The sequence below is a fragment of the Argiope bruennichi genome, chromosome 10 (assembly GCF_947563725.1).
Source record: "Argiope bruennichi chromosome 10, qqArgBrue1.1, whole genome shotgun sequence".
NCBI classification, from domain to species: domain Eukaryota; kingdom Metazoa; phylum Arthropoda; class Arachnida; order Araneae; family Araneidae; genus Argiope; species Argiope bruennichi.
Genome location: NC_079160.1, coordinates 44,337,353 through 44,352,176, shown reverse-complemented (window position 1 = coordinate 44,352,176; position 14,824 = coordinate 44,337,353). Strand labels below are relative to the sequence as shown.

The 14,824-nt window shown below is 31.4% G+C and overlaps 1 protein-coding gene and 1 non-coding gene across 2 annotated transcripts; one reads left to right on the top strand and one right to left on the bottom strand.

Moving 5' to 3' along the window:
* Positions 1-491: 491 nt before the first annotated feature.
* LOC129987518 (uncharacterized protein DDB_G0290685-like) lies at positions 492-2,612 on the bottom strand. The gene has a single exon (XM_056095489.1). The coding sequence runs from the start codon at positions 2,610-2,612 to the stop codon at positions 492-494; it is 2,121 nt and encodes a 706-aa protein (XP_055951464.1).
* An 11,041-nt stretch (positions 2,613-13,653) lies between these two features.
* Positions 13,654-13,734, top strand: Trnal-uag (transfer RNA leucine (anticodon UAG)). The gene has a single exon. It is a non-coding gene; the product is annotated as a tRNA-Leu (tRNA).
* The last annotated feature ends 1,090 nt before the right edge of the window (positions 13,735-14,824 follow it).

Sequence of the window (14,824 nt, the reverse complement as noted above, 5' to 3'; positions counted from 1 at the left end):
CTTAAACACTTTTTAATTCACTTTATGTGTAGATCCCTTCCAATCAACAAAAATAACATTAATAAAAATTTAAATGTACAAAGTGTTTATAGAAAGCCTTTATAATAATCCATCTATTTAATGCACAAAACCTACCAAATAAAATTAAGTGTCATCATTTCAATAATAGCTATCTAGTAATAAACTCAAACATATAAAAATGCACATATTAATATTCTGTAACAAATAAATTATGCTAGCTACAATCAATAATCTGATATTCCAAACCATTCCAAGAATATCATCAAGAAACAAAAGTCTTCCAACAAAAAAAAAATGTAACTAATAAATAAACATTATTTTATAATCAATTGAACATAATTGTCTGATCTGTAAACAAATACTATACCCAGATATTTGTTATAAATATTTTCATTGTGATTTAGATGTTCCTCCACTCCAAAATTAATAAATACATTATAACAATCTGTAATACAACTTTTGAAATCGTTTCAAAATTTTGGTATAAGTGATTCTTTGCTGGGATTATACTTCTGACTCATTGGTATTCTCGAATGCTTACGTGAGTGATAAACATGCTGATATACATGACGAAAATGTTCTCCACAAACTTGGCATCCGTATTTCATCTCTTTATGAACGAGGTCATGTCGAAGGAAGGAGTACTGTCCGAAGAATATTTTGAAGCACGTGGGGCATTCGTAAAAACCACCACCCTTGTGTGACAGAAGATGATCACCGAAACTTTTAAGAGAGTCAAACACTTTACTGCAATGACCACATTCACGTTGCACTTTATCATCGTTCAATAATTCATTGCTTACATCCACTGACTTACACAATTCACGGTGTCCCTCAAGAATTACCCACGCATGTCTCTTTCTTCTATTGCCCCTCATCTGACTGCGCCTTTCCTCAATGTTCCTCTGTTCATTGGATCCATCTTCATTGTAATCCAGTTTGCTGGACCCATCTTCATAGTTTTCCAGTTTACTGGATCCAACTTCATTGTTCTCCCGTTTGCTGGATCCATCTTCATTGTTCTCCAGTTTGCTGGATCTATCTTCATTGTTCTCCAGTTTGCTGGATCCATCTTCATTGTTCTCCAGTTTGCTGGATCCATCTTCATTGTTTTCCCGTTTGCTGGATCCATCTTCATTGTTCTCCAGTTTGCTGGATCTATCTTCATTGTTCTCCAGTTTGCTGGATCCATCTTCATTGTTCTCCAGTTTGCTGGATCCATCTTCATTGTTCTCCAGTTTGCTGGATCCATCTTCATTGTTTTCCCGTTTGCTGGATCCGTCTTCATTGTTCTCCAGTTTGCTGGATCCATCTTCATTGTAATCCAGTTTGCTGGACCCATCTTCATAGTTTTCCAGTTTACTGGATCCAACTTCATTGTTCTCCCGTTTGCTGGATCCATCTTCATTGTTTTCCCGTTTGCTGTATCCATCTTCATTATTCTCCAGTTTGCTGGATCCATCTTCATTGTTTTCCCGTTTGCTGGATTCATCTTCATTGTTCTCCAGTTTGCTGGACCCATCTTCATTGTTTTCCCGTTTGCTGGATCCATCTTCATTGTTCTCCAGTTTGCTGGACCCATCTTCATAGTTTTCCAGTTTTCTGGATCCAACTTCATTGTTTTCCAGTTTGCTGGATTCATCTTCATTATTTTCCCGTTTGCTGGATTCATCTTCATTGTTCTCCTGTTTGCTGTATCCATCTTCATTATTCTCCAGTTTGCTGGATCCATCTTCATTGTTTTCCCGTTTGCTGGATTCATCTTCATTGTTCTCCAGTTTGCTGGATCCATCTTCATAGTTTTCCAGTTTGCTGGACCCATCTTCATTGTTTTCCCGTTTGCTGGATCCATCTTCAATGGTCTCCAGTTTGCTGGACCCATCTTCATTGCTCTTCAGTCCATTGAATCCATCTGCATTATTCCTCGATTTGCAAGAGGTTCCTCCTTTTCTGTTCAGATTGCTGCATCCCTTTTTTTGGAGCATTTTTATTCCAGATGCTTCCTTGGATTTTTCGTCATTGTTCCTCAGATTGTTGAATCCATCTTCGTCATTTCCAATTTTATTGTTCCTCTGTTCGTTGGATCCATCTTCATTGGTTATCGGTTTGCTGGATCCACTGTTCCCCAGTTTACAAGGTTTTTGTCCATTTATATTCAGATTGCTGCATCCCTTTTTCGGACGCATTTTTATGCCATATGCTTGCTTGGATCGTTCGTCATTGTTCCTCGGTTTGTTGAATCTTTCTTCATTGTTCCTCAGTTTGATGGATTCAATTTCACTATTCTTCAGTTTGCTAATTGCATCTTCATTGTTCTGGAGTCGGCTGGATCCATCCTTATTGTTATTCAGTTTGCTGTATCTGTCTTTACTATGGAAAATTTGGCAAGAGTTTCCTTCATTTACCTTTAAATTTTCAAATGCGTTTTCCAAAGACACTTTTCTTACTACCATTTGACTGGATCCTTCGTCATCATTCTTAAGTTTGCTAGGTCGATCTTCATCATGGATTATTTTACGAGGTTTTTCATTTATGTTCGAATTTCGGAATCTCTTTACTAAAGACAGTTTTCTTCTTGATGATCTATTCATCACTGTGCTTATCTTTTTACTTTAATGCTGAACTGCACACAGAAAGCGTTATTCCGCTCGATTTGGTATAATGGAGAATTTAGCACAGACACATGCACACAGAGAGAGGAAGTTCACAATTAGAAATTTCGCTTCAAAAAGATTTGAAACAGCTCACATAAAACTGATTATTTTATACTTTAATGCTGAGTTTTCTACCAAACTATATGATGAACTTGAGTTCACTTTATACAACAGAGATTTCAACACACAGAATATCACAAATATAAGTTTCACGTCGATAAATTTGACGGTTCGCATAAATCAGTTGACGTTTTACTTTAATGCTAAACTGAACAGAGAAAGTTTTCTTCCATTTGAGGAATTTGATATAATGGTGAATGAAGCATACACACGCACAGAGATAGAGAGAATAAACTTCACAATTAAAAGTTTCACATCAAAAAATTTGGAACGGCTCACATAAAGCTGATTATTTTATACTTTAATGCTGAGTTTTCTACCAAACTATATGATGAACTTGAGTTCACTTTATACAACAGAGATTTCGGCACACAGAATTTCACAAATATAAGTTTCACATCGATAAATTGGACGGTTCGCATAAATCAGTTGATGTTTTACTTTAATGCTAAACTGAACAGAGAAAGCGTTCTTCCATTTGAGGAATTTGATATAATGGCGAATGAAGCATGCACACGCACAGAGATAGAGAGAATAAACTTCAGAATTAAGAGTTTCACGTCAGAAAATTTGGAACAGCTCACATAAACCTGATGATTTTATATTTTAATGCTGAGAACAGAAAGTGTCCTACCAAAATATTCAATGAATTTGAGTTTACTTTACACAATGGAGAATTTAGCATACAAAATTTCACGTTGATAAATTTAAAACGATTCGCATAAATCTGTTGACTGTCTACTCTAATGCTGAACTTCACAGAGAAAGAGTTCTTCTGTTCTATTTGAGGAATTTAATATAATGGAGAATTTAGCACACATGCGCACAGAGAGGAAGAGAGAGAAATTCACAATTTGAAGTTTCAAGTCAAAAAATTTGAAGCAACTCACATAAACTTGATGATTTTAATGCTGGGCACAGAAAGTGGTCAATCGAACAATTTGATGAATTTGAATTCACTTTATATGAAGTAGAACTCAGGAACTAAAATGTTGCACGTCGAAAAATTTGGAACAGTTCCCAGAATTCTGATGAATTTGTACTATAATGTTATTTACAGAATGTTTCCAACGAAGATATTTGATGAATTGCAATTAGGCTTCATATAATGGAGAATTCAATACACAGAACTTCACAAATTTGTTTCACTTAGGTAAACGTGCAACAATTCATATAAATCTGATATTCATTAAATTATGAAGCTTAATGCAGATTTCAGCACACACACAAAATTTTACTACTATAAATTTCACTTTGAAACAGTTCACACAAATCTGATGATTTCATACGTCACTGCTAAGTATGAGCATAGAAAAAGTTCACGCTATAAATTGTTCCTTCAAGTATCAGCCAAAATTAAACAATCTAGTTTCGACTCGCTTTTAAACTACCAGTAACTCTTGAAGAGCGCAAGATTTGTCAAATCCAGAAACATATTGAAAATGTCGTCGCATAGCTAAAACAAATTCACAGAAAGACGAGGTCAACTTAACTGATGTCAAAGACTCTCAATTTCCTACTGATCAAAAGGGGGTCAAAAACATTGAAAATGTATCTTTCGTTTCCACTTTTCGAGTTTTGCACAGTCACGTGTCTCTTAGAACGTGATGGCCCACCTTTTTTTGGATTCATTAATAAAATAGCAATTTTCTTATCAAGAAAAAAAACGAAATTGCACCTTCCCTGTGACATTCAAAGATATAATGCGACTCCAATAATTGGGAAAGAGGATAAGAACTCTCTTTGAAATGGGTGGTTTGCGAGGGGAGGGGGTGTTTATAAAAATCTAAACATATCACTATAAGTCTAGATTAAAAATAATAATAATGTATAAATAGAAGTGAATATATGTATGTGTGTACGAATTGACATTCGGATAGGAAATCTATTGAACTTTTAACTAACAAATTTGGTGCAAACATACAAAACCTGAAGAATAGCGAATGAAATTTTTTACCATATAATTTGTTTCCATTTTTAATTAATTTTTGAAAAATATGTCAGGCATGTTTGCATATTTTATGACAAAAATGCTTCATTGTAGAATTATCTCCCAATTTCATGCTTCTTCTAATACTTATTATCACTTAGTTATGCTCTTTAAGATATGATCTAAAATTAACCATTAGTTTTAGAATCTGGTACTAAAATAAAAAAACAGAATTCGATTTTGTTTCTATGATGTTTCACAAACTAAATTTTAAAAACCAAAACAAACAACACTTTAACAACAACATTAACAAAATTTTAAAAATTAATACTTAAATATAATATAAACCATGCCATCTTTATTTGTTAGTAGCCGCATTCGGTGATCAGCTGGTTTGTAGGGAATAATGGCTGCTAAAAATTTCAACGAAATATTTTGTGCAATAAGTCTTAATAGCTTCCTCAAATATTTTTCGAAGTCACATCTTTCATAGACATATAATTCATACTATTTTAGAAGCCTTAACCGTTTTGTACATTTTGCTTTGTATTTCCCTAATTTTTTTGTTTATATCTCTATACAATCAATTAGGTATATCACTAGAAAGAATAGAAGTGCTTAAAATGAAAGCATTTTCAATTCTTTTAGAAATAGTTGTATTCTGAAGTTTAATCATAATTTTAAATCAACAAAACTTCAAAAATTTTACTAAAAGTACAAGTTGCCTTAGGCGATCAGCGTTTTAGCTAGAAATATTGGTTATATATAACTTTAAATAAAGCGTTTAGATATTACAACATATCCATGATTTCGCCAAATTTTCTGGCGTTAATTATTTTGCCAGACAATTTGGCGAATTATTGTGTACATAAATCTTTCTAATGGAGACTATCCCATAATACTGCTATTAAAAACGTAAATATCTGGTCCACCTATCCAGCAATGATATTGTAACTTCATTTCTTTTTTACTATTATTACAGTCTTACTTTTTTCTTATTATTATTACAGGATATTAAATACAGTCTTTCTTCTTCAGCTTTCAACAAAAAATATCAAGTGATTAAATATTTGATGAAGCAATGAAAACTATTTGAATTTCAGGACAACAATGCAATCTGTTGTTAGAAATTAAACAAATGCATGTGTGTGTGTGTGTGTGTGTGTGTGTGTGTGTGTGTGTGTGTGTGTGTGTGTGCGTGTGCGTGTGTGCGTGTGTGTGTGTGTGTGTGCGTGCGTGCGTGCGTGCGTGCGTGTGTGTGTGTGTTCAGAAAAATCAAAATTCAGAAAAATTTGCACAAGAATTAAATTAACACTATTGAAAAAATAATATTTGGCTTGTCGCTTGTGAAGTATAAAAGAAGTATTGAAACTGTCAAAAAAATTCAAGCTCAAGAATTTGACGAATTTCTATGTTTCAGACATCTCTGTATTCGAAAAACACATTGTCGGCTTATGTCTGTCCATCTGTCTGTGAATAAAATAACTTAAAAATACTTTGAGCTAGACTTCTGTAATTTGGTATACAGAATTACGACCAAATTTCTAGATTTCTATCAAATTTTGAACGAAATCCATTCACAAAAAATCTGTATGTCATTGTCATTCAATTATAAGTGATAATTACAAAATTCAAGGAGCAAAGTAGATAAAATTTAATACACAGGCTTAGCATCTAAAAATGTAGATTTTTAATAAATTCTGAACCAAATTCGCCCAGCGTTAACCGTTTGTTAGTTTGTACTTTCGCATGCGAGTAAACTGGATAGCTTATAAACGAAATAAATCAAAAAAATTGGATAATTATTTTGGGGCTACAATTGCAGTTCTCTATTTCATGTCGACTGGCCGGCAAAAGCATATCGAAAATATATATTCTCGCAATAAATTCAATAAAAAAAATCTATATTTTGTAACTATTGTTCATCAATGCTATGCAAGGAGTTCCAGGCCTTATTCAGGGTCCACAATTTCATGCGGAGGTAGATTTTTATTAGAGTGTGAACGAAAAAGAGTTGGGGAAACCACTCCTCCAGGGTTGAATTTTAAAATGATGTAAAAATCATTTTTATACTGTCATATTTTCGGAAGTTAAAATAGGAAAATTTCAAAACTTCATTTAATTTTTTATGAATTAAAATTTCAGATACAGTAGACTCCCGATTAGGGATTGCAATACCGGTATACCGGGATACCGAATGCCGGTATTTTGAGCCATTTGTACAATTTTGTAATACCGGTATTCACAAGTTTAAATACCGGTTTTTCGGTATTTACTAGAAATTTTTAAAATTGTCTCCACTATATGTTCAGGGATCGCCAACATAGCAAAATAGCATAAGTTTTTGTTTTTATGTCTCCCTAACGGGCAAAATTAATTAACTAATTAATGGCTTAATTAATTACTTAAATCTAAATTAGCGAAACATGGATTATCCCTGAAAGAAGAAATTGTATCCATAATGACTGATGGAGCAACAGTTATGAAAAAAGTTGGAAAGTTGATTGGTGCAAATCAGCAATTGTGCTATGCTCATGGAATTCAGTTAGGAGTAATAGATGTATTATAACAAAGAAATAAAGAAAAGAAGAATCCAAATACTGTGGATATAGAAACTTCGGATTCCAACTCTGAAGAGAGTGAGAGTGATATTGACAATGAATATAATGACAATGTAATTGTTGAAGAAGTTGTTGCTAATGAGGATGAAATATTAACCCATCAAGAATTGCTTCCTATAATTTATAAAGTTCGAAAAATTGTTAAGGTATTTAAAAGTTCCCCGATAAAAGATGACATATTACTAAAATACATACTAACTGAAAATAAAACAGAATATATGTTAATATTAGATTTTAAAACATGTTGTAACCGTTTACTCCTAACAGCACACATCACACTAAAACAACACACATCACTATCTGAAGATTAAATATTACATTGAAAAATCGCACAAAAGAAAGGCATATCGAAATAGAAAATGTCCTATGGTATTTACATAATTATAATGATTTTAAAAATGAAAATGAAAAAGAAAATAACCAATTCAAGTCTGATTAAGTTTATAGTAAATTTTCTTAAATTTTTTTTACCCACAAACCTATCCACATTCAAAAGAATTCGGTTCAGTTATCGACGATTATGATGACACTAATGTCGATAGTGAAAAGGAATTGTCTCTTGAACAAAAATTAGAATTAGCAATAAATAAGAAAATTTCAACGAACCAAAATACAATACAGAAATCAGCTATATCCAAAACCATCCGATAAGAAATCGATTTATTTAAAGATGGGGGATTTAGAGGCAAATATTTGGAAAAAGTATATCGCGCATTGCTAACAGTACCACTGACTATCGTAGGTGCCGAAAGAGCGTTTTCGACAGCTAGTATTTTTTGCACAAAATTACTTTTCAGGCTTAATGACAGTACAATTGATGAATTATAATTTTAAGATCACATTTCAAGAATTTGTATTAGTACCACAGACTGAATAGTGAGTGATATTTACAATTTTTTGTGATTTAAATAAATAAGTTGTTCCTTTACTTTTTTTGTGATTCTTTATATGCTGTTATAATTTATAAGTTACAAATTATTTTTTGTGATATTTACCCTTTCCAATAAAACTGGCAAATAAAACAAAAAAACACCTGTGTTTTCTTTATTTTTCAAAAATTTATAATACCGGTATTAAAACCGGTATCCCGGTATGAAGATCTAAAAAATACCGAATACCGGTATTGAAATTTTGGTCCGGTATTGCAATCCCTACTCCCGATTATCCGCGGGCGGGTTATCCGCGCCTACCGCACAAGGGTTTTTTTTTTTTTTTTTTTTTTTTTTTTTTTTTTTTTACAAGCGTAAAGCAAAGAAAATAAAAATGTTCACAAAACTGAGCGAAACATTAAATTTGCTAACATCGTGCTTATTTATGGCAAAAATATCCCAGGCCTTCTCGGAACCTTCCCCTTTGATGAGTAATATGTATTACATATGTATTAATTTACATATGTATTCATTTTTCTGTGTATCCTTGACGCCTCTCGTAAGTACAAAGCACTTTTCTGTTTCCATTAACAAAATGCATTTTAGGTTAGTTTTGAGTGATATACTAAAATATTAAGCGTTAGTTAAACATCTCCTGCTGTTTATTTCACGTTTTATTGCACATAAAACGATTTTTCAAAGTTGGAATGACTGTTTTCTTTTTTGCTATACCCGTTTTCGGATTATCCGTGATTTTTGTTATCTGCGGCGGCCGCGCCACCCAATTCCGCGGATAATCGGGAGTGTACTGTAATTCTCCCTAAGGTGCGCATTTTCATCCTCTGTAGCTGGGTGTGTGTGTTTAATCCAAGGAAAGATGCTTTCTTGTCTTTTTCTTATTTATTTTCGCACACACACATATATAACAACACAGATACAGACGATGATCACACATATATAAGGAAACACATAATATATACATTTAAAAGTAGAAATTGCCGCTAACAAATTCTGAGTCAAATTTAAATTTCCTTTCCATTGTTAGAAGCCTAGAAACAGTCATTCCCTTTGTATCTCCTAACTGATTAATGTCCTTATAAACAGGTAATCTTACAACAAATCGACCCTGATCATTTATTCTGTAAGTCGATTTAAAATGATTTTCACAAAATTCTTCTTCTTCTAACAAAAGAAAACTTTTATCCGGCAACTCTTCCATTTGCCAAAATTTTTGCAAAACAGAATCAATGTTGCAATCATTTTCAACGAAAATCAGATGCGATTGCATGTACGATGATGAAATAGAATCCCTTCGAATCTGACCTGCGACAACCCAACCAAATATTGTACTTTGCGCAATTGGTTGTCCTTCAGACCCGTTAATTTTTCCATTAGGAAGGTTTGAGAAAAAGCAATCAGAGCCTAAAATTATATCACATACTGATGGCCTTAAAAAAAATCTTCATCTGATAGAGAGATCCCCTTCAAATAATCTAACTCTTTAATGTTAATATTCTTAACTGGGATTTGAGAAGTAACCTTACTTAAAATAAAAACATTAACTGTCAAGCATTCTTCGCTAAATCTTGACCCAATTTTAAAATTAAATGGGCAACGTGTGGTTCCTGCTTGAACCCCACTTATCCTACTCAGAGACACTCTAGCATTCTTTCTTTTTAATCCTAAAATATTTATTACATTTTCACTGATAAAACTGGACTCCAAATCGATATCTAGCAAAGCTCTGAATAAAAAAAATATCACCCTCATTATTATACAGTAAAACCTTTGCAGTGGGAACGAATGATATAAATTTGTTGTTTAGAGATGTGCTAGAACTAACGGGCCTTTGAAGTGCCGCTGATTTATTGCACTGCGTATCTCCCCCCCCCTTGACAGATATCGCTTTCAGAGGGGTGTTTTGCGGTTTTTTTATCATTAGGTTTGGGATCTGAAACACGTGCACAATTGCTTTTAACATCTTCATGCAAGAGTGAATTATGTTTTCCTTGACGATGATCACACATATATAAGGAAACACATAATATATACATTTAACAAAGAGCGAACGAATAATTCCTTTTGCCGCTAACAAAAGAGCGAGCGGTGCCTGCTTGCACCAGTTTCACACCAACTCTCAGGTTGAAATGTTTACAATAATAAAGCTTAAGTGCACTTCCCTCACATTCCAAACATACATATGGTTTAGAGCCTATTGCGCCATCTATGTTCAGTATTAAATTTTATTATATGAATAAGTATACAAAGAATAAAAAATTCAAATAAAATAATTAAATTAAAACAAAAATTACAAATAATGAAATCACATAAACACCTTCCAAAGCATATATATGCCCGAAATTTGGTTGATTTAGGTCAAATGGTTTGGCATGTAGAACCCATATACATATATATATTAATCTTTATCGTTAGTAGAGATTGGTAGATATTACTGATACTGAATCTATTGAGCATGAAAAATAAGCCAAAATTACATTTTATGATCCAAACAATAGTAGGAAAATTAATATGAATTATTATTAGAAAATATTAGTATATATATATATATATATAAAACTTTGACCGTGTTATCTTGTTATTACAATGATTAGAATAATTTTGATAAGATTTTAACCAGCTTGGGTTAACTTCATAGAGCTAAGTTCATCTAGCTCAAAGGAGGGGAAATGTTGAGGGGTGAATTTAAAAAGGAAGAAAAATAAATCAAAATAGATGGATGGAATATATGGGGCGGGAACTTTTTGACAGCTGCAATTGTGTAGAAGTTAGAGGCTATAAAGTGATTTTTAACCTCTATTTTTGACTATTTTTAACATCAAACGTTTATGTTGCCAATTTTGAAATTATTTATTTTATTTTATTTCCATACTTTGAATTATATACCTTTATTTTATTTCCATACTTTGAAATTATTTTAATTGACGTGTAGTAAACTTTAAAAGCTTGAAAAGAATTAATTAAATAAAAATTAATGGAGGAGAAATATTTAATGACAACATTATGTAAAATGATCAGCTTAAAAGTTTCCAAAAGCTTTTCATAGTTTAGTTCTTTGAAAGCATTTCATTATAATATTTACATTAGAAGCGCGAGTTATTTTTATTGTTAAAATAAGCTAAATTATTTTCTGAAACAGAGTTCTTTTCTTCGTGATAATATACATAAAAGCGAAATATCACTCATTCACTCAATGATCGCGAAATATCCTTAGTCAGTAGAAATACACTTAAAAATTTTCAAATGTTTATTTCTTCGGTAGTAGACATTATTTTTAAATTTAATTAAACGCTGTCGGAAAAGTTTAATCCATATTTTAAGATCTAAAGAAAATGCGTATAATGAAACTTATTGTTATAATAATCAATCAGTTTACGACCATGTTGTCAGTTAAACATAAAATAGGTTGCTGTTCAAATTTTAAATTATATTTTGCAATACTCATTACATCAAGAATAATTTTCTATGTAATTCCCTATATTTTGCGCAATAAACGAAAATAGTTTTTAATATACATTTTAATGAACCTTGATGTTCCAAGGTTTTTGTTAATTTTACGTTCCTTTGGTTAGATGTCTGCAGCATTACAGAGAGAATATTAAATTTAAAAAAAAAAAAACTTTATAACTTTAACATATGTATTAACTGTATAACAGCGATTAATCGCCAAAGATGTCATATTAGTCTATAGTCTACTTTTGCTGATGACATGTGGTTAAGCCTAAATTCGACAATGACATACAATTAATACACAAGTCCAAAGTACATTTAAAAAAAACTAATTATATGTTCCCTTTTATTTAGTTATGCAGTAATTCTAAAATGGTAATCACAAAAATATTTAAAATCACAAATAATAAAATCTTAATTTGAAAATTAATTTTTAAAAAAGCAGGCGATTTTGGCCTTTTAATGTAATTGAAAAATCAAAAGATAAATTATTGCTTTCTTTCATAAATCGTTGTTCCCTGCAATTCAATTAAATGCAGAGAAATGTTTAAAATGAGGACGATAGATTTTTAATCCCCGCCGTCTGATACAAACTCTTGGCATTTGCTAACATCTTATAAAGATATTCAATAATATTAACAAGTTTGTTTTGCATATGATTTTTAAAATATTTATTATCTTAATATTACTTATTTTGCAATGAATATTAATTATGCGATAGCAATGAAGTTCTCCTCTGTGGTTGCTTCAATATTTAATATTTCATTGTCTTTAGGATTAAAAGTAATTTGAAAACAATAATTTCTATTATAAGAAATCTACCCTTGGCTTTCAGCTTTCTGAAAGGAATTTTATTGGAAGGAAGCCAGCTGAAAAAAAAACGAAATCGTATAGGTTTTAGTTTACAAAATGAAATTTCCTAACTATAGGACCATCGCCAATTAATTTCGCCACTTTAAAACATAACTAACCACTCAAAGTGATCAATCATTATTGGTCAAGTATAATTTAAAATAAAATGATAAAAATATTATGGTATTTAAAATAAAATTATTATTTTTTGTGTGATAAGATGTATTCACCAAATTTGATTGACATGACTAAGATAATCTTTTTTATACTCGCCACCTTCGGCGAATATCAAAATGTTATTAACATTAAACACAATGTTATATTACATTACATTACAATGTTATAAATATTTTGATTTGAAAATGTGCTGAAAATGAAAAATTAAATAGATTATTTTATTAAAAGAGAACATTCAAGTGCAAGGCCACTAAATAGATAAATCCATTACCGGATAAATATGATACGAAGAATTATATGTATAAAAACATCTATAACTTTCCTGTGATAATTTTAAAATTTTGTCTAATTTTTTCTGGAATTTAATTTAAATGAAAATAGAATTTTAACAATCTTTGCGATTTTCGATATTATTTATTTAATTGTTGTTGATATATATAGAAAAGCATGACCAATAATAGATTTCACAATCAACTATTTTTACATCATAAAATATGAACAGGTAAAATAAGAAAGATATATTCAATTATATAAAATCGAATTCTTCTCCGGCACAGGAGAAGGGTCATTGTTTTCGGTAAAGAGAGATTCTGCTGAATTTGATTCTAAACATGTTAGCAATTTTTCCTTTTTATGAAAAAAAAAGACTTATTTCCCTTTTTATTCATCAGATTTGAGAATTCATAAACAGAATTTATTCATTTATTAGCAAAAATCACAACTGGAATACACAACGCAGAGAAAACGATTTTTATAAAGAGCATGTACTACCGCCATCTATCCGCGAATATAGTAAACAATGAAAAGAGAAACCGTGCAGCTTTTGACAGAGAAGATTTATTGGCACGCGTTTGCGGTAAGAGGACAATTTTGCAAAATGTACTCTATTGTTATAAATTAAAGGGAGATTTTAGATATGTTATTTTCCACAGCATGAATGTGGTAGCGTGGCCGAGCGGTCTAAGGCGCTGGTTTTAGGCACCAGTCTCTATGAGGCGTGGGTTCGAATCCCACCGCTGCCAGTGAATGATATGTTTTTATTACGCATGGATAATGTTTCCCTTAGCAAACACTCCAGTGCTAATTGACAATTACTTTTATCCAATGATTAAATAAGCCAAATATTCTTTACTTTTTTACTTAAATTGTTTAAATTATAAAAAAAAAACATATATCAAGATATATTATTAAATTGAGGTTGATTTAATTTATTACGGGCAGGCACCTAGATTGAATTTTGGAAAATATTTAAAGTTATAAGGATTTTAAAAATAATTCAACACCATGTAGAACGCTGAAACTTAAAATTGATCGTAAATATTTAAGATTGGCCCGTAAAAGTTATTAAATTCAATTTCTAACAAGATGTTAAAACAAAATTCTATATGACCTATCTACTCAGTATATGGAGAAGAAAAAACAGTCAGTGGAATATTTATTGAACCGTTTAGTTTGGTTAAATTTCGCATCAATTGAAATTTTTATTTATTTCTTTATAAAATGACTAATTATTACTTTCTAGTAATATAGTGAAAGTACAGAAATCGACACAATATTCGAACTTGAGATTTTGACGATTCCATGCTTTAGATTTCTCAGGGCTCGAAAAGCAAATTATTGGAAAACGTTCGTCCGTCTATCTGTGATGACTCAAAATCTCTTTAAGCTAGATAGATGAAATATTGTATACGATCTTCACACCAAATTTGTAGAATTCTATCAAATTTTAAGGAAAATCCATTCTGAAGAAATATCCGGCAGTTCGAATATAACACGACAACTACGAAACGAAGAGAGCTAAGTGAATAAAATTTGGTACACAGAGTTAACATCTATAAAGTAAATTACCTATCAAATTTTGAGCCATATCCTATAAAAAGTTGACCATCTGTCAATCTGTACTTTCAGAAGCATGTAAGCGCTATAACTCAAAAACGCAGTAATTTAAATGTATCAAATTTGGCATGGCTTTGTGACTACACGATGGCACGATAAATTCAGTAAAAATGCTGAATTCATTAAAAAAAAAATTAATATTTCCGATTTTGCGCCAATGCCATGCAGGCGTTCTCTGGCATGACAAGTTTATTAAATAGTATGCGAGAAAGTTTT

Excerpts from the sequence above, each read along its gene's own strand:
- LOC129987518 (XM_056095489.1), bottom strand. The coding sequence starts at position 2,612 with ATGAATAGATCATCAAGAAGAAAACTGTCTTTAGTAAAGAGATTCCGA.